Source organism: Primulina tabacum, chromosome 1 (genome assembly GCF_025594145.1).
Source record: "Primulina tabacum isolate GXHZ01 chromosome 1, ASM2559414v2, whole genome shotgun sequence".
NCBI lineage: Eukaryota > Viridiplantae > Streptophyta > Magnoliopsida > Lamiales > Gesneriaceae > Primulina > Primulina tabacum.
The window spans coordinates 179,551-200,538 of record NC_134550.1 but is presented as its reverse complement, the minus strand read 5'-3'; the positions used below and the strand labels follow the sequence as shown (position 1 = coordinate 200,538).

The 20,988-nt window shown below is 37.3% G+C and overlaps 2 protein-coding genes across 3 annotated transcripts; one reads left to right on the top strand and one right to left on the bottom strand.

The window, feature by feature from the left end:
- Positions 1-9,503: 9,503 nt before the first annotated feature.
- On the top strand, positions 9,504-10,949 carry LOC142524828 (uncharacterized). Of its 2 annotated transcripts, none has more exons than XM_075629964.1 (3): positions 9,504-9,819; positions 9,926-10,006; positions 10,420-10,949. In XM_075629964.1, exons 1-3 carry the CDS (start codon positions 9,606-9,608, stop codon positions 10,431-10,433), a joined length of 309 nt encoding a protein of 102 aa, XP_075486079.1. In that variant the 5' UTR covers positions 9,504-9,605; the 3' UTR covers positions 10,434-10,949. The 2 variants fall into 2 exon arrangements, with proteins under 2 accessions (XP_075486079.1, XP_075485357.1); XM_075629242.1 differs by having other exon boundaries at positions 10,403-10,949.
- Positions 10,950-11,893: 944 nt separating this feature from the next.
- LOC142528220 (uncharacterized) lies at positions 11,894-13,456 on the bottom strand. The gene is made up of 3 exons (XM_075633476.1): positions 13,259-13,456; positions 13,014-13,194; positions 11,894-12,152 (listed from the first exon to the last, which is right to left on the bottom strand). Exons 1-3 carry the CDS (start codon positions 13,284-13,286, stop codon positions 12,104-12,106), a joined length of 258 nt encoding a protein of 85 aa, XP_075489591.1. The 5' UTR covers positions 13,287-13,456; the 3' UTR covers positions 11,894-12,103.
- Positions 13,457-20,988: the final 7,532 nt, after the last annotated feature.

Genomic DNA, 20,988 nt, shown 5'->3' with positions numbered 1-20,988 from the left:
CGTGTATATATTGTTTACAATTCTAAAAGATTTTAAAATCTAGTTACCAAAATAACTTGGGTTCTAAACTAGGTAAAAATCAAATCTTCCACAGCTGGGCGCGAGATTCTACTGCTCGGGCTCCGAGTGTTCTGGACTGGGTGTACTCGGGCGGTTAGATTTTACCGCTCAGGAGCGGAGTGTTTTTAAACTTTGATAAGTTTGATTTGAGAAACACACAAAGATGTATACAAAGCCAAGCTTTGAAATTGAGAGAAAAACTCACAAAATATATTGAAACTCGATGTTCATTCTTACAATGATAAAATTTGTGTATATATAGTTTACAAATCTAAAAGATTTTAAAATCTAGTTACCTAAATATTTTGAACTATAAACTAGGTAAAAATCAAATTTTCCGTAGGTGGGCGCGCTCGAGCACGAGATTCTACCGCTGGGGCTCCGAGTGTTCTGGACTGGGCGCGCTCGGCGATAAGATTTTACCGCTTGGGCGCGGAGTGTTCTGGAACTCAACAGTGATTGTGGCGTTCGGCCGCGATATTTTACCGCCCTAGCGCCAGGCACGCGCTCAGGCGCGAAGTTTTACCGCCCTTGCGCAGAGCTCTCGGGTCCGGGGTCTTGATTTCACATCCTCTTAATCATTTAGCTATTTAATAACATTGAAATGTATCTCAATTTCACTGTTATGCATGCCGAATTCTTTGAAACTTCGTTGTTTGTACGATCTTGACAACATAGCTGTTTGGATCTCCTCCTAAGATTGAGCACGTCAAGCTCGACCAGATTCATATCACAACCTCGTTTCTTTCCTCAACAATGCCTCAGTGTTGATGCTTGTAGCCTATTTTACCATCATGTATTTCTTTTTTGCTTTTTTTTCTTGTATATGTGCAGTGTGCTCTTACTCTTTATCTCTTATTTCCCTAGGATGCGAAGAAACTTGGACTGTGGGGTCTCTTTACGGGAGGACTTCCTCTTTGCATTGTCATGATTGGAACTTTCACAGGAGCCCAGTGGGGTATCTATGATGCTTTCAAATTTTTGTGGGCTTGTAAGCTTAACCCTTCAAATTTTCTTCAGCAAAACAAATTTGTGTTCACATGATAGGTCATGATTGATTTGTCTATTAGCTTTACATTTGTATGTGGTTTTTGTATATTTATGGTTCCTCAATGATGTAATTCCAGGCCTACAACTGGTGGTGCTGCTCTTGTTCCTACTCCTGTTTCCGCTGAACTTGCGAAGGCGTAGAGTCAGTTGTAGAATTTATTTAGAATGCATACTTTGAGATATAGGATGGTTTCGGAAGGCTCGGTAAAATAACGCAGAATAGCTCATGCTGCTTGGCTAGCACCGTAGCAGATGGAGAGTATTCATCATGTTTTTAAAAATGGGTGATAATTTTAATGGACGACAAATTTGATATGGAAGTCTTAATTCTCGAAATTTATTAAAACCATAATGATATTTTTGTTGGAGTAGAGGCACTCAAGGTCTCCATACAATTCCGGCCACTTGTTTTTCCCGAAGATATATTTTTGGTTATGAAGATTGGTGTTTTCTTTTATAAATTAGGGTGGGAAATTTTGTTTGTTTCCATTACACGCATTCCTATGCTTCCGATTCTTGATAATCTTTGGGCATCTTTTATTATTATTTGTTGCCCGCATCAAGTACCACTTGTGGTGCGTGAGAATCAATACAGAAAACAAATGAAACGTAACCATAACCATATTTTGTGGGCGCCATAATAGAAAGGCCAAGATTTGAAGCCCATAATTATCCGAGAAAACGCAGGTGCGAACTCCATTAGTTCATCATGACCTTCAGATTTCAGCACGTACACGAAGCTTGATATATCCCTGACTTTTTCAGAAGTTGTTCGCAACATACCATATTATACATACGTATTAAAGTCTGGCGAAAAATCTGGAGGGCATTAAGATGACCAAGTTCATGTTCATAGAGCTGTTTCCTTGCAACAGTCCCACGAAGCGCCATCCAAACCCAAAACAAGCCAACAAACTGAGTTGCGTAGTCAAAGGAAATCATCAGCAGTATATTTGTCAAGCGCTTCAAAAGACAAGTGCGATCCGAGGCATGCCAAGTTACTGATCGATTCTCCTACATAGTCCAGAGGACAATCATCCAAGAAGGTGGTGTCCTACCCGAACAACATCTCGCTTCCATACAAACCGGTTGCTGGGACTGAAGGGAGTCTCAACTGAAGATCATTGTATATCCCATGCTCTTCATATTCTTCTGATTTCCTTGCTTCAATCACCTAAGAGGCTAAAACAATATTAATTAACAATAATCATGTTAACAAGGTTGATCTCTTGCTTTAAAACACATTATAAGTCAGTAACTTACATATCTTCGATCTTCAATGTTCTGGTACACAAGAATGTAATCGCCCGACAGCAAACCATGGGTGTTGACAAAATCCCCTGATCATGGTAATTATTTAAAAGATTGCATAGAAGTTTAAATGCTCGAAAGCATCAGATGTGGCAGGAAAAAGAAAGAGAAATGAGATTCTTGGGGAGATGATTACCAGTGGATTCAAGCACATACATCCTACTACTATTATTCGGCCAGTACGTATCTGCATACAGAGAAAAACACAAACCTTTTTTTCTAAAAATCTACCAAGTACAGCTCCATTGGAGTATAATTAGGAAGTTAGTCAAAGAAGATAAAACGGGCGGAAGAAAAGAATAAACAGTAGATACCTGAACTTGAACCACCACTCATGAATGCCATCCATGTCAAGCATGCTGATAGGAATCCCTTCCTTGGCATCAAGCACAGGAAGATGGGCCTCAGCATCTCTCTAAAAATATTTATTAATTCAATTTGATCCCATCAATATTTGATTTTTTTACTAATCATCATCAGTTTCAAATTGGAAATTAAACATGTCTCGAAGCTAGCCGAGGTTCCATATTCAAACCTTTGGAAAGACCATTCTTCTGAGGCCGTTTACGTAACTGTTCTTCAGTTGTTTCTTGACAAGATAACAAAGTTTCGTGAGATCAATTTCCTGAAACAACATATATAGTGTGTGTATAATTATTTTAATTTGTTGCAAGTACCCCGCTACAAGAGAAGACTACTAAATGTAAGTAAGCAAACTAACGAAGTACGGAGTATAATTTAAGTCAGAGTGGCATGATTATTATTTATGAATATTCTGCCATACATCTCTACCATTAATGAACAATTAATGCTAGCTAGAAGTATAACATAGTGATGCCCTGGGAAGGGTTAGAGCCTGGGTCATCGAACCCTGGCCATCCTTTGACTTGGGCGGCATGGGTAATGCTAAGATGGTGTCAGCCCAGATTTGGTCCTGGGAAATAGAAAAGACCAGATGTAAAACAGTCAGGATAGTTATCCCAAACTCAGGAAGCTTGTCATACCACTACAGACTCGTATAAGTCCGGGCTCCTAGCCAAACCCGGGCAGCATCTGGATCCTAATTGAAATTGATTGTGGACTTTGTCCTCCCTCCATGTTTCCAGGCCACCCAACATGAGGTTTACCTTACTAGTCACCATCAGGGTTCAACCATACTTGGTTTATCCTATTTGGACCGATCACAAAGAAATGAGCACTGGGCCCACATGTATAGGGTACCATGTTTTCAAAATCATTAGCATGGTAATCAGTACCTATGACAAGACATAAGGTGGTTGGGATCATCATACTTCTTCATAATGAGCATGGCAGGAACAGTGGACAGGGCATGGGATGATCGAGCATTGAAAACGAGGTTATCATTACCCTCTTCCTATAAATACCCAAGTGTGCTAATTCATTTGGGCCAAGTACACACTCATTTTTCACAACCACTTGTTACATATTACCCATATAGCACTTCCTTTCTTTGCATGCACTTAAGCTGACTTGAGCGTCGGAATGACCACAACTAAAAATCTTTTGACGCCCCATTAACGAATCTTGTTTTTAATTGTGCAGATTACTCTACCAGGGTTATTCCTACTTGGCCATTCGCATTTGCAAGGAAAGTGTATTTCTTTTTGCTCGGTAGATTGTCCACCCAACTTACCTAATCTACTAGAGCGACACCATTGACGCTGTCTTTGGGAAATCAGATCTATAGACATCGATATGCTTCCCACCGAAAATCAACTCGGAGGGATGACTCAAGAAGGAGACGACAGACTCAGATGTACCTCGAGGAAATCCACCTCCTCAACAAAAGTTTATTATTGATCCAGAATATTTAATCCAGTGGATAGAAAAGGCTATCCAAAAAGCCCTGGCAGACAAATTACCACCCATTAACATCCATGTGGGTCGGGAAGAGGAATCTGAGGATGAGTCTCATCCTTGGGACAAAACTAAGAAGGAAGAAAGCTCACAATAAGGTCTGAAGGCCTTCATTGTGGACGAGGAGCTGGAAGAATTAAGGGCGAATGTGAAGAAGCTGGAAGGACAGGCTGAGTCCTCAAGAATTCTCAAAACTTGGTAGGATGTCCTTTCTCTGTCCGCATAGTAAATGAGCCATTATCATCTCACTACAAATCAGCTAAATTTGATATTATCGTGGAAAAACTGATCTGGAAGAGCACTTGACCCGATTCAAAAACATGGTCATGCTGCATTGTTACGAGGACATAATCAAATGTAAGGCTTTCCTAACTACTTTGGTGGACGCGACCCAACATTGGTTCGAAAACCTTGAGCCTCAAAGTATCCATTCATTTGAGGATTTCAAGAACATCTTCTTGCACCATTTCAGTAGCAGCAAAAATATAAGAAGACGACCTTTAGCTTGTTTGAAGTAAATCAGAACGTGGATAGCCTTCGAGGTGTCATCATGTGCCTCTGAGACCAAGATTACTGCTTTCACCCAGGGACTCCGGGAAGGAGATTTTTTTTTTGTCCTTAGTGAAGAATTTGTCTCGGGACTTTGAAGATTTTTTGTCCCCGGCAGAGAAATATATCAACATAGAGGAGACCCAAAGACAAAAGAGAGAAGTTACAAAGAGAGAGCGAGGAGATAGTGCGGGAAAGGTAGATGACCGGGTACCGAGAAGAAACCCTCTAGGGCGTTTTTCCCAATACACGCTCTTAAAAATTTCGAAATACCGAGCTGTGCACATTTGTAATGAAGACAGGGCTGTTCCAAAGCCCTCACAATCCTCTTAGGACTCACATAAAACTATGAAATTTTTCACATTTAACCAAGAATGCTACTAGTGAGTGCAAACAATTGAAGAAGACCCGATTTCGACAGGGCACAGTTTTAGGTAGGTCCTATGTTGAAGAAAGTCTTAGGACCTCCATGTTCCAAGAATTCATGTTCTGTCATTTCCACAACTACCCAGGGTTTACAATCCACGCCAGAAGGTCGGGTTGAATCCTCTCGAGGAGACAGAGGCCGAGAAGAAAGAAACCGGGGAAAGTCTCCTATTTTGAGTGTGATCAAAATTATCTTAAGGGGATCAACAGATGGAGATTTCAACCGGGCTCGAAAGGCTTGGAGTCGGTAAGAAAGCTTGGGAGTAGACATTGTGACCCGGAGAGAGGGGCTAGTGATCCATTTTGGCCCTCGAGATTGGCAGAGCATCATCATACCCTGGTCATCCAAGGTAAAATTGCCAATTATGATGTGATGCGGGTGTTTGTCGATTCGGGGGAGTTTGGTAATGTCATATTACAGGAAGTTCTCGATCAGATGGACTTGGAGGATTACCATTTAGAAGCAGTATGGAGAGCTCTTTTCGACTTTGCTGGTCACATCGTGTACCCCAAGGGCGAAATAATGCTTCCTTTGACAACATGATCCAATAACTTGAGAAAGATAGTTATGAAAATATTCACGATGGTCCAACACTTTCCTCGTACAACTTCATTTTGGGAAGGCCAACTAGGAATGGCTTCATGGCCATCGCTTCAGCTTACCATCAAAAAATTATATTTCTCATTGGAAGCAAAATATGAGAGGTTTGGGGAGATTTATCATCCTCCTGAAAATCATATGCTGAGACAGTTTAGGTAGAAAACAAGAGGACGAGGATAGTAGGAAGTGATAGAAAGTTTGGGAAGGGGGAGGTGTGCTCGGTTGAGGAAGTGCGAATGGTGATTGAGGAAGAGCAAAAAGAAGTAGATAGTTCACGAGCAACTCGGGAGGAAATCCAAAATATCCTAGGATCTGGACCCGGTAGCTCGGGTCAAATTTTTGTCTTATCGAGAGGACAAATCTGAGATGTCAACTTCCCTACCTGGCTCTCAAATGTGGTGAAGTCCCAAAAGCCACTGGCAAGTAGAGAATGTATGTAGACTTCAGGAACCTGAATAAAGCTTTCCCCAAAGATTGTTATCTTAACTCGTATTGACCAACTGTGGATTCCACTCCCTTTGGCCCGAGAATATTAAGAGAAGGTTATTGTTCCTCTCCGTGTTTCCAGGCCACTCGACTTTAGGTTTACCTTATTCGATTCCCATCGGGGATCACCATACATGGTTCATCCTATTTGGACCGATCACGATGAAATGAGCATTGAATCAACACGTATGGGCTATATTTTCCAAATAATTAATATGATTATCAATGCCTATGACAAAACCTAAGGCAGTTGGGATCATCATACCTCTTCAACATGAGCATGGCACTAACAGTGGGCAAGGCATGGGCAAATCACCGTTCATGAACAATGATTGAGCATTGCAAACAAGATCATCTTTATCATTTTCTCTATAAATACTAAGGTTTACTCATTCATCTAGGTCAAGTACACACTCATTTTTCACAAGAACTAGTTACATATTCCCCATATAACACTTCATTTTTTTGTGTACACTTTTGATTGACTTGAGCGTCGGAGTGACTACGCCGGAAACCATTCTAGCACCCCATTAACGTCTCTTGTTTTTAAGTGTGAAGATTACTCTACCCGAGTTCCTCTTACTCACCCATTTGCATTCACAAGGAAAGGATACTGCTCGGTAAATTTTCTACTCAACATACTTAATCTATTTGAACGACATCACATAGAGCCATTCGAACCAGCATTAATCATCATAAAAGAGAATGGACTAGATGTCTTGAAAACATAGTTGTATACCTCAGTAAATTAAAATATGAAAGTTTTCTTAATCTTCGTGCAAAACAAAACAAGCTTACATATGGATATGGAAAAAATATATGATACATGTTCTTTAAAGTGCGACTCGAATGTTTTGCAATTAAATTTGAGGCAAGGGTGATTTCTATAACAATTACATTAAAATAATTTAAATAAAAATGAATATATATATATATATATATATATATATATAAAAGTTGGAAAGGATTACTACACGTGGGAGATGAAGAGGTGGCACGTGGGAGAGTGGAAAAGTGAGGGAATGAAGGCTTGCTCGCGTGGACCTGGGCATCCTGGGTCCTCTCTGTATGGTGAAGCCCGGAGTAGAGAAAAGGTCGGCCCGATGGGACAAGTTCCATTGCTTGCTGCGGCGGCGGCGGTTTCTGTTCTTCGCGTCCCGAGTACTGCTAGTGATGTTGCCATGAAAATTCATCAAATCATGAGTAGTGCAGTAAGTAACCGTGTGTGTCTCCTCCTCGTTTCTGGCCATTGGTTTTTCTTTTTGTTTCTGGATGGAGTAGGATGAAGATCAGTTGAATTAAATTATGATAGAAAGAGGAGTGAGGTCAGAGATGGTTCCACATTTAGCGTGGGTGACATTTGTGCAAAGCTCGTTCATGCGGGTGGTCGTTTTGTGGGAGTGAGAGCGATGAAGCAGACGGGGTAATGAATGAGTGATTAGGTGAATGGAAAAATGAGGTGGTGTAATTGCAGAGGAGATGATAGTCCAGGTGTTGAAAAAGCTCTGAGACCTGGAAATCAATGGCGTTTGCTTTGTTTTGTAGCAGATTGGCATTGAAAATTGAACCCGCCCCGTAGAATCGAGTGAGTGATTCCAATTACCATTACCTGCATGCACATTCATATAGATAGAGAGGAAAATTGCTAGAGATTTTTTGAGAAAACGGTGGTCCGCCATGCACCACCGTCACGTGCATGGATTATTATTGCCACATGTCCACTCCAAATTTTTATTATCTTTCATATACAATATTCTCATTTCTATATATATCTATGTATATTTATAATAATAATAATATGGAATGAAGATAATATATTTAATTTTAATAATATATCACATGCTCTTTTATATATAATATATATAATAATATGTATATATGCACCATTCATTTTCACATTCTTCTTTTTTAAAATTTTCCCATGAAAATACATGGTACCAAGTTTGCATGTTAAAACATTTTTATTGCAAAATTCGTATTTTATGATTATAATTTTAAATTATTAGGAATGTTTAACCAATGCCGATTCCGGGAGGCAGCGGGCCTCTCGTCGGAGGGAGAGGCCTCTGATTTTCTTATCCAAAAACATTTTTTATTCTTAAAAAATCTTTTTTCTTTCGCTAAATTATTCTATTTAGGTGAGTTAGGTTTCTGAAATCGAGTCAATTATATATCATATCATTTTTTATTAAATGTGTTTTTTCTTGTCTACTTGTATCTTGTTTTTAATTAATTTGATTTTTTTTGTCTCCGAGATTCTATAATCTTGTAATTTGCTTATTTGGCTCCTTGACCCCTTTTTACTCAATTCACTCGGTTTTTTCTTGCATATGTTAGTAATAAAATTATAATTTGTATTTGTTTTGTGACAAAAAATATTTATTTATGCATCCTTAATTTAATGATTTTTATTTTGTTTATATTATACACACATTTATGTTTGACTCGTGAGATTAACCCTATAGAGAGTTAATCCATTGAGTTTTTTTTTTATATGTCATTTTTTGTAATTTAATAATTTACACAACATGTTTGATATTTGTGATAATTATGTGAATTTAATTATAAGCTGGTTTTTAATATTTTTATATTTAATAAAAAAATAATTTAAGACCTCCTAAAGTCAGGGCCTCCGATTTTCTTGTGACGGCCCTGTCTTTAACTTTAGAGTTCTTATAGTTATCAAAACTACATTTTCATATACTTACCAGCATATGTTTGTTAAGTAACTATAATATCGATGTTTCTCGTTGTGTATCAATATTAATATATTAATTTTATTTAAGATACAAGATTAATTGTGTTGATTTGTTTACATCCGAACGTCCTGAATAATTTAAGAGTGAGTTTTTTGTGAAACGAAACAAATCGATCATGTACGTATTTATATTGAAAAGTAAAATCTTTTACATAAAAAAAAATTATGAGCCATATAATTAAATTAATAAATCGTCAAGAAACAATATCACAAGATTTTTTGTAAAAATATATCATTAGTTATGTTGCCATGGTGCTAGGGCTCATAAATGTGAGGATATATAATATTTTGAATGTACATGTGAAATCGATGGGCTCTGGATTATCTGAATTTATGGATTGGTGAGAATTTAAATTTTTTATAAAAAAATTATTGGGTCAATTTTATTTTTTTTTTTTGGTCGTTTGGGATTGTGGTGTCGCTAAACCCTAATCTCCAGACCCCACAACCACAAGTTTTGCTCCCTGTCGCTCTCTCTCCCTCTCCATGGCAGACCCCAAACTTCCCGAGCCCGACGAAGTTGAAATTGGAGAGAAGAAAAGGGAGGATTCCAACAAAAAGCAAAAACTCGAATTCTCCCCAGAAAACAATGGAACAAAGGCGGAATCAGAAGACGATGAGGACTACGACGGTGATGAGGATGATGAGGAAGCTGAAACTGTTGACCCCAAGGGGAAGGAAATTGTGATAAATGAGAAAGGTAAGGGGAAAATTCTCGTGGATTCCGATTCTAGTGATGATTCAGACTCAGATTTGGAGGATGATCTCCTCGCCGAGATTGATTTGGACAACATTCTGCCATCCAGGACTCGGAATCGTACAGCTCAAGCCGGCCTCCGCATTTCCAGCAATTGCGACAATAAGGATACAGTTTAAGCCGTTTTGTGGTAACCCAGCTTATGAGATGTTTGCCGATTATTCAAATTACTTTCTGAAGAGCAAATAAAGATGATTGTAGCCATAGTTATTTCATTCTCTTTATCTAGCTGAATAGAAAAAGGTGATCTAGTTTTTGGTGCTTGTCGCAAATCTGATATTTAGGTTCTAGCAGACTACTTCATTTTGATCTAATTTACAAGGATCTTAATTTCCCGCGTCTACTCGATTGTGTTGAATGTTTGCAACAAAATGCTATAAGCTGGCTTGTTTAGGCATTTCTCCATGTATTTGCAGTGTATTATTATAATGCATCCATTATGTGCAAGAGGTTCTTGTTGAATAATTATCATTAGATTGCTGCATAGGATGATTACTTATCGTCAATGTTGTGTATTTCCTTGCAGATTTTTCTTTGTGACAGCGTTCCCTAATTAAATTGCCTCCGTAAAGAAGCTATACTGCCCTCTGGAGACATTTAGTTTGGGAAAGAGATGGTTACTACTCATTCAACAAACATTGAAATTTGGTCCCTTTAAACCTGTTCTGAGTGAGTGACTAGGTGTTGTCACCTCAAGGAATCAAGCTTAAACACTATCTGTTATTTGAATTACTCCATATTAAAGTGACGGGGATTTTAGGAGCATTTAAATGGTGGTCTAGTCTGCAAAAAGACAATCGTTATCGGTTATCTAGTGTAATTGCCCATGGTATCTTCTCTTATATGCATTCATATATTTCTCTGTATGATAGGAAAGCTAGTGGAGAGTGTGTTGAAGTTTTGTATGATTTTTAATCTGGAACTGTTGCTCAGCCATCCGATTGTCGTATTGTCAAACAGTCAAAGCATGATTCCCACTCTTGTTGAAAGGTTGTAAACCATATAAGCAATCTCACATTTTCTTTTACAATTCGTCTCTATTGGTATTCTAATGGTATACATTTGTTTTGATCTTTAACTGCTCCTTTTTCAACCTTTGTTCGATAAAAATTTCCAAGCAAAGCTCGTTACTTATTGGTCTGCTTAAGTTGATTAAGAATCATATTTTTTACAGCCCAAGAAATCACACCGAACCCTAAATGCTGGTGCACAAATGAATATTTATTTATATTGTTATTTCATAGTTTGTGCCGTATTTATTGGATGCTTTTGCGATGTGAAAGCATTTCTAGAATATCGTTGCTCCTTAACCCTAGGCTTTAGGCTCCTTTGAGTTGTGTGACATTGTATATTTATATATGCATTCACATATTACAGGTATGCATGTTATCGTTTTTCAGTTATTTATGTAGTCCGGGATGAGGTGTGTTCCTTTCTTATTTATTAGGAATGGGTTCAAGAAACTGATTAGGTTTGAAATTAGGGAAAGTCCTTTGGTGGGGCGGCACACGCAAAGAGTATGAAACAATGTGATCCCTTGCATGTCTTCCTGTGAAATGACCTTTAGGGACTTTAGGGCATGTAAGAGTCTGGCTGTGAAGATGCCAAGACTGAATGAAGGCGAACATATTCACGAGGTTAGAGTTGGAAAAATGTGATTGTAGATAACACAATGAAATAAACGTTGTTGTCATAATGATCTCTCCGATGCACTCATCGCCTGCTCTAATGCACAAAAATTTATTTCGATTTTTTTTCCATGAAAAACTATTCTGACTTTTTTCTTGGCTGCAACAAGAAAGCAAAAAACTCTTTAACAGTTCAAAAGTTAGTAACAAAACAATAATATAAAAAACCAGTGTGTGTGTGGCTTTCCACGTTCAGCTAATCATGTGGTGCATGTGTTGGACTATTTCTCGAGATAGATATGAAATTTAAGGATTTAATACCGTTATTCTTCGATGATGTGTATATTGATTTGGTTATAACTTACCGGAACCCTTTTTTCCTAAAAGAATAAAAGAAGACAACCACCATATTTCAACAAAGTATCATGTCATGCGTGTGCATTTCATCAGTCAGGACAGTTGCAAAGCCAACCATAATAAATCCACTCCAACTTCACTTTAAATAACTCAAGAATAGAATAACACATGTTATAAGAATACATTCTCATGAAAAGAACGGTATTTTCATGAGCTGGAACAATGATGCCTGCCTTGTCCCCTCAGAAGCAGCATTCCTCTAATACACAACAGCAACAAAGGGCAGCTAAACTGCACAGACAAACAAAAAATACACGATTTCTTAAATACAAATACTACAGAGACCTCGTATATTAGTCTGCAAGTAAAGTTATACGAGGAAAAATAGATCATAGTGACCAAATAGAATTTACCTTCATAGGTAGACTGAGTAAAGTTATGAAATAAGATGATGATAAAGTTCCAACTTGTATTCCTGTCTTACTCTAAGATAACTGCTATCTTTATCCTACTCAGTCGATGGACTCTACATTGGTTCATAACATAATATAGATCAAGCCATTTTAGTCCACCACCAGCAAAATCAGGTATTCTTTATAGCATTTAAGAGATAAGCAATAGTTGAAACTTTGCATGTGACAATAAACTTCAAAAATTTATCAGTTTGTTTCCCTTCCCTGAGTCTTTGACAAGGGGGTCAAGTCAGCATTTTCTTCACTCGTAGACAGACAAAGGCTCGTGTCTCTCTTTAGCTTGATAGTGTCAATCTTAGGCCTTATGCATCCAAGACCTGTACTCTATACCAAAGGATGAAATCTGTGTCTAGCAATTTATAGATGGATATTTGAAGCTAGGCTCATGAATTAAGGCCGAGTACAACTCTGTAAGCCAATAAGTAAGAAAACGGGCTGCTGTAGCTACAGGTTGTTTCATAATACGACCTGAGCTTGAAGAATACATTACCGTTCAGATGCTCAAACCAGAGAGTAAATTTTGAACAAAACAGACATCGTAACAATTTGTCATGGATCGAGATCAAATTTGTAGTCACTAAATTGGAAAAGAAAAACGCTAACTAAACCTCTCAGACATATTAAAAAACTCTGGTATAATCAATTGAAGATTTCTGTAAAATGAAGATTAGGAACATACCAGCCTTGTAAAAAGGAGGTACAACCAGAACCGCCATCGTGATCGTGATGATGGCAGTGGGAATACTGCGGTGGTGGAGGATATCCTTGATAACCGGGATAAGGGTAGCCATATGGGGGCGGCGGCGGTTGAGGTGGGGCACAAGGGTAAGCCGGAGGCGGAGGATAGATTGTCCCATACCCTGATCGAACAAACGTTAGAATCGATTTTTTTTATTATTTTTTTTTTCAAAAAGGAAATGATACCTTGGTAGTTTCCTTGCTGGTAACTCATTTGAATTCACCTCCTCCTTGCCCTGATTTGAAGAAGAAGAAGATGGATGGAATAAAATGGAACCCTGAATTCAAAATGGGTATTGAGAGACGGAAAATGTATCAGATTATTTGATTACAAATTGGATACGGAGCCTGAGATCTAAAATTGGAGCACCACTGGCACCGTGGGACTAGTAGGCTTGTCAAATTGGGTCGGGTCCGTCGGGTCGGCCCGCCCCGGCATAAAAATTGAGCGGGTTGGGTTGATAAAATAGCAGCCCGTTTGGAGGCGGGCCAAACGGGCTGAGCCCGTTTGGGTTGTGGGCCAAATGGGTTGAGCACGTTTGGGTTGCGGGCTAGCCCGTCAAATTAGGGTAGAATTTTATATTTTTAAGTTTTATAAAAAAAATCCTATTTTTTCCTTATTTTTTCTCATGTGCCTAACTTCAATCACTCTGGTAAAATCTCTATGCTTCTATTTTTTTTTTTTTGAAGATGTTATACTCTCCAACCTCCTCCCTTTTTTTAATGTTTAACTCGAACTAATCCAGAATTATCGAAATAATATAGTAAATAAAGTAATTATGTGTATTGTTGAACACATAATGTTTTCTGAAATTTGCAACCGTCTGTTTCCTCGATTTTCTGTTATCTTCCAATGTTTCTCACTTTTTAAGAAAATGTGGATAGTAAGAGCTAGGTGCCTTGTGCGGACAAACCAACCCTTAAGATCGTTAATTTTTTTTTTCTTGTGAGGACAAACCCTTAAGAAACTGGAGAAAGTGTATACTAAAAAAAGATTTGGAATTCACATTTAAAGGTTTCATTGTATTTACGGTTGATGATATTACATGAGTTAATTTTTAGTACATGTGTACGATGAAATCTTGTGTGAATTAGAATAAACACTTTATTTTTTTATGGATTATATTGATTGTTTTATGCTTTCAATGTCTTATTTCAATGTTTTTAAGTTTATTATAAAACTATTTGACTGAAATATATTTTTCTTCTATGTTTATTTTAATACTGTTTAGTATTTTTTTTAAAAAAATAATAAGCGGGCTGGCCCGCCTAACCTGCGGCCCAAAGTGGGTTGGGTTGGGTTGGCTATTTAGAGGCCCGCCAAAATGGCGGGCTGGCCCGCCCCGCCCCGCCTAATGGCGGGTTGCGGGCTGGCCCGCCCCGTCAGCCCGTTTTGACATGTATAGGGACCAGGAATATAGACATGTAAACAATCGAGTAGGTCAATTGTGAGACGGTCTCACGAATCTTTATCTGTGAGACATGTCAATTATATCGATATTCATAATAAAAAGTAATAATTTTAGCATAAAAAGTAATATTTTTTCATGGATGACCCAAATAAGAGATCTATCTCACAAAATACGATCCGTGAGACCGTCTCACACAAGTTTTTGCCAACAATCCAAACCAAATTAAACAATATCAGGCTTGAGTTTTGTTTGTTTAGGATTGTTTGAGGAGCTCGAGCTCGATTCGACTTCTATTATCAGGCTCGAGCTCGGTTTGTATTGAAATTATTAAGGTCGAAAAAAGCTCGAGCTCGGCTAGTTAGAAGCTCGTTTATCATGTTAATCAAGTCGGGCTCGAGCTTGATTCATTAATAGCTCGTTTATCATGTTTAACAAGCATGGCTTGAGCTCGGCCTCATTTTCGAGCTCAGTAAAGCATAGAATTGAATTCGAGTTTGAGCTTGATTTGAGCTTGTTAAAAATTAAATATATATATGAAATAATTTTAAATCAGACATAAAAATATAAATTCATTCATAAATAATCAAAACGACAAAAAGAACAACTAAAAAAAACATAAACCCATTATATTATTGAACATCCCAAAATAATACATCTAACATCCAGATAACAAATATTCGTCATACACTAATATCACCATATAAATAACATTGCAATAATTTCACTCCTTTAATACTCCATTCGCTGTGTTCCAAATAAATTTTATTTCTTAATCAATATAAATTCATTATATTCAATTTAATATAATATTTTAGGATAATAATTTTTAAAGTTACTCAACGTGTATATGACTTGGTGGTGTAAATTTTTTGGAGAAAAAAGAATAAGTTGATGTATTTCTGTTAATTTATTATGTTTTAAAGAACATTTTAGTATAATGATATGCAAGTAAGATAAAAAATGTAATTGTGACTATGTGGTGTAAATTAATCTTTTTTTCAAATATATTTTGTGTTCAATTCCTTCCATTAACATTAATACTAATATTTTTATTTGTCAACTCAACAAACGAGTCGATCTCGAGCTTATGAGCCACCTAAACAAATCGAGCTCGAGCTCGCGAGCCTATTATCAAACATGTTTGCGAGCCTATTATCAAACATGTTTGCGAGCTCACGAGCCTAATATCCTTAGGCTTGAGTTTGGTTTGATTAAATTTTCGAGCTCAAATCGAGCTTGAGTTTGGCTTGATATGATTGACAAACGAACTCAAACGAGCTTTTTATCGAGCCGAGCTTCGAATAGCTCGCAAACTATTTGGTTCATTTACATCCCTTGCACTATTATTTCGTTAGATTGTTAGAGTAGGTGTCTGAAAAGCCAACTTGTGGCTCGGGATTTTATGAACTCTAATGTAAAACAATCTTTATTTTAATAATATTGTACGATTTCATTCGATTATGATATTATATTTTTTCTGTATACTCCTGCAACATGTATAGATAGAGTCTTTCAATATATCATAGGTATCATGATGTCTGCCTCGCAACGTAAAATCATGAAACTCATTAGGAAGTGTACCGTTTATTCTAAACAGGTTCTTAGTCGAATCAGCCGTCTAAAACAAGGATAAAGGTCGCTCGAGCTCGAGACTAGCATCTGTGATGTAAACATCATGTTTCATTGGCAAGTACATGGAGATGTCCATTCACACAGATGAGTTATCATATGATGATGCACTAAACAACCCTCCCTCGGACTGTCCAAGTAGTTCTCATTTATCGAGTGGAATAGTCTGCGGTTATAGTAGTACACCATTAGTCCTTTGATCCATTCACCGACTCCATTGAGGGTCATCAGGTGGTGAGGTTGTGTGTATTTCGAAACACATAGGAGCAAATGCATTGTAGTCGGAGATTCACTGTTTGTCTACGAGTGAATATATCATATTTGATATGATGAATTAATAGTGCAAGTAGTCTATGGCCAGAGAAAAAATATAACAAAGTCAGTCCTTGTGGAAATGAAACTCTTAATTAGATTAGGATTCTCACTCTATATATACACCATAAATGGTCAAATTATATATATAAGTTTTACATACAACTTTGCACACAAAATTTCCCATTACCCTCCCTTTTTGCAAGACAAATCTCTCGGCCACCTTGAGAAAAAGTGAAGGAAATTTTAGGCCACTTGTTTATTCCATCGTCATGGCCTTCCGACGCTACATCGACTCCAGATTTTGGAAATTCGGAGGCCATAGTCTCAACGTACAAATCGCTTATGATTTTTAGTGCAATCTAAGTGAGGAGGATAGCTTATGATCGTGGACCTAATTAGATGATCAAGTTCGAAAAGTCGTTCGTAGGATTTAACAGAAGAACTATCTCCACGTAAAACCAGAATAGTTTGGAGTCCAACGTTTAATATGCATAGGTATAATCGCTTAACACCTTATAAATGGTTTGTTAGACACACGATGCCCAAGCAACGTTTCGAATATCGAGACACAAATTTTTAAACTTTATCTGCGTCTTGGATGCGAGAATTCGATTTTTCAATAATGGTATCATAGCCAGTTTTTTCTCAATTGTGTCTTTTAATCGTGTTGAGTTTATATTTCTAATTGCGTAAGAATTTTTTAGAAAACAACGCATGAAATTTTTTTTGGAAAAAAAATATTCATGCGGCTGCCCGGAAGCGCATGACCAGCAGCTGCCCGTGGTGGGCAGCACTGCCCCTTGAATTTAAAATTTTTTTAAAAAAATTTTAAGGGGGTGGGCAGGGCAGTGCCCTCCCGCGGGCTGCCTAAAAAAGTTCAGACAGCGCACAAGATGCTGCCAGAAAAGTTCGGGCTGCAAAGGAAGCCTCGGGCAGTCGAAAAATTCAGGGGCTGAATTGATATTTTATGAAAATATTGACGATTTTACCCCTACAATAATTTTTGATAAAATTAATATCTTACAAAATAAATATTTGAAATCTTAATTATTTATGCTAAAAAGTGTTTTATAAGAAATTTAATTATTTGAAATTAAATAATTTACGAGATACACGATTTTTTGATAATATGTGATATTATCGGATTAATATAATATATTATATCATATGGTAAAAGGATGATCGAGAGTCATTACCAATGTGCTAGGCGTATGTTAAGACATTTTGCGTGCTGTAATTTTTGACTATTTGATGATTAAAAGTGGACCTGGTTTATGGTCTATTCTCATCCCCTAAATTTATATCTCGATGTGCCATGAATATTTAATGTAAATATTAGAATTAGTGGGAGATCAAGATTTGAAGACGGTATGCCCAATCCTCGTAATGAGTTTTGAGGATCGAAGACAAGTAAAATATTGGAATCTTATGTAATATTGCATTTGCATCCCTGCATTTACCTAGGTTATGGACATGGATCCGTATGTGGCTCGTACGGATCAATTCTCTCTCGGTTATCGATATTTCTTTATTATTTATGATGTATGTTATATATTAGAAGTAATCATTATGTGTGCTATTATTAATATAATAAAAAGAGTTGCATGAATTCGGCAATCATACAAACAATCATGGCACGAGTTTTTAAAATTAATGATGAGACAAAATTTTAAAATTAATATCCCTCATTTTGGATGAGATCCAAAATTTAAATCAGCCAATTATAAGGATAATTAAAAGAAATTTTAATAATTCATTGTCTTCCATCAACAGTGGCTGCATGATGTACGCTATTCGTAGTCAATGTCTAGCTCATATTTGGAGAGACCTGGATGCCGGAAAGCTGTGACTTACACTAACATTTTTTATGTGAACTACGTGGAATTCTCATGACTTCGGCTCGTATTATTAGGGGATATCATGGCGACCATCTACTAAGGTTCGACATTCAAGGGTCGGCTCGACAGGTGAAGAGAAATGAGATCATAATATTGGACTCTCCTCAAACGTGAGACAGAATTACGTCACGGTTGCAAGGAGTTGCAATTGGGCTCTATATTTTTGAAATTATGATTGGCTAGTATTATTCATGATCAATATTTCGCAATTGGGACTTGCCTACTCACTAAGAAAGTTGGATTTTCCGTTTTCATCAGATGGTGGTAAAAATATCAAAAATACTGGGAGATAATTAGTAAAAACAAAAGTCCATCTTTTACGTCTTACAAGTTATTTTAAAATAGTCGATAACGTTTATTCTGTTTCCATATCAGTATATTTATGATTTCATCACGTAATCCATTTCTGTTATTAAAACAAACTAACCTAACACTAATTTTTAAGATTGGCTGGGAAAATTATTCTAAATTCGGAGAAAATAGCATACACACTAATGTAAGTCTTGCTGAACTGACAAAGCATGCAAGATGGTGGGATCATAATATGCAAACTAAAGTGTAACATGTTCGCTTCTATGTCAAATGAATTGTAGAGACAGTTTGAGAAAATGTTGAATGCTGCTGACATTCGAATACACATGCAAGAGTCGTCGGGTTCTTAAGAATCATAGTCTTTTCTTTTGTATGGTGCATGAAACCCGTACAATCATGCACACCATTTTCAAGGAGCTCATGACTACATGGATGCAAGATGGGGCTCTGGCTCATGAGCGTGGTGTATATATGATTGGACTTATTGAGAAGTTGGTGGGCCTAGAATAGGTGATTCCAAACGAGTTAATTCATGACATCAATTTGTTGTCATTCTCTTCCTCATTTGACGGGTTTATAGTGAACTTCAATTTGAATAAGATAGATGATAGCTTTGATAAGCAAGTCAATACATTTATGACTTATGAGGCCACCATAAAGTACAAAAATGTTTTCTTCTTGTGGGCCTCTTGTCAGGGAAGAAAAATGACCACAAGATAAGGGAAAGAAATGTTTTGCCCCTTACAAGAAAAACAAGCCCAATAAGAGGCAAGCTCCAAAAGGCACTTAAAGAGCCCAAAAGGGCCGATAAGATAAAACATGTATGTTTCATTGGAAGAAGTCTGGACATAAGAAATTATTTGGGCCGGAAATGTTTTGGCAATGATAAGTGAATGTCCAAGTAAACACGATTTCAACAACAAACAAAAGAAAAACAAGATAGTCTATATCAAGCACATCTGTGGCACGTTAGGCTAGGACATATTTCCCAAAGAAGGATACACAAGCTAGTGGGAGATGACGTGTTTGACTCGTCAGACGTAAACTCTCTAGAGATATGTGAGTCTTGTCTAAAAGAAAAAATGACCAAGGCCCCTTTCCTAGGGATGGAAAGTGGAACGTGCACATAATCTGTTGATCCATACGGATATGTGTGGTCCGCCAAGTGTTAGCACAAGAAATGGTCATTCCTACTTCATTACCTTTACCGATGACCATTCGAGATTTGGGTATGTATTTTTAATAAAATACAAATATGAAACTTTTGAAAAGTTCAAAGAATTCAGAACAGAAGCAGAGAAATATTTAGGAAAAAGTATTAAAACATTACGATCATATCGAGGGGGAGAATACTTGAGTACTGAGTTTCAAGACTACGTTAAAGAGAATGAGATTCTCACAGTGGACGACGTTATGACACACGGCCTGCCACACCCCAGTGGAATGGTGTGTCAGAATGTCGTAATCGGACATTGATGGACATGGTTCGATCTATGATGGATTAACTGAATTTCCACCATCCCTTTGGGGATTTACACTTAAAACAGCGGCAAGGTTGTTGATTCAAGTCTATACAAAGAAATGGATAAAATTTCATATGAGATATGGATGAGAAAGCAACCCAAATATTCTTACTTGAGAATATGGGGATTGCCTGCTTACGTGAAGCAGGTGGTAGGAGACAAATTTGATAGTAAAGCCAATTTGTGCTATTTTGTGGTATATCCAAATAACTCTGTTATATATTACTTCTATTATCTCAGTAAAACAAAAGTGTTTGTTTCAAAGAATGCCACCTTCTTAGAGAAAGAGTTTCTATTGAATATAAAAGGTGGGATGATAGAACTCGAAGAGATTCGAGTACCACCCATTACACAAGTAGCCGAACTCAAAACCCAACATCCAACCAAAGAAACACAAATTCCTAGGAGATCCGAAAGGATTAAAAGACCGCCTAATAGGATGAACCTGCTTCTTGAATAAGGCCAAGGTGAACCCATTCCTAGATTTGATCCAAGAAATTTCAAGGAAGCATTTTTCTGATGCCGATTAATCTAAATAGCTTGATGCCTTGCAGTCCGAGATGGACTCCATGTACTCGAACCAAGGATGTTCCTTAGTAGATACATCTTAGGGAATTGTTCCCATAGGATACAAATTGATTTACAAAAGAAAATTTGGAGCGGATGGGAAGGTGATGATCTTCAATGCTAGATTGGTAGCAAAAAGATATACTCAAAGGCAATGTATTGACTATAAGGAAGCCTTTTCTTCAGCTGTAATGTTCAAGTCCATTAGGATACTGATAGTCATAACAACACGATATGACTATGAAACATGACAGATGGAT

Bases quoted from the DNA above. Each gene is read 5' to 3' on its own strand.
- LOC142524828 (XM_075629964.1), top strand. From the start codon at position 9,606: ATGGCAGACCCCAAACTTCCCGAGCCCGACGAAGTTGAAATTGGAGAG. The intron at 9,820-9,925 runs GTAAGGGGAAAA...TCTGCCATCCAG, and splicing joins AATTGTGATAAATGAGAAAG to GACTCGGAATCGTACAGCTC.
- LOC142528220 (XM_075633476.1), bottom strand. From the start codon at position 13,286: ATGAGTTACCAGCAAGGAAACTACCAAG. The intron at 13,195-13,258 runs GTATCATTTCCT...TTGTTCGATCAG, and splicing joins CCAGCAAGGAAACTACCAAG to GGTATGGGACAATCTATCCT. The intron at 12,153-13,013 runs GTATGTTCCTAA...TTGTCTGTGCAG, and splicing joins ACCTCCTTTTTACAAGGCTG to TTTAGCTGCCCTTTGTTGCT.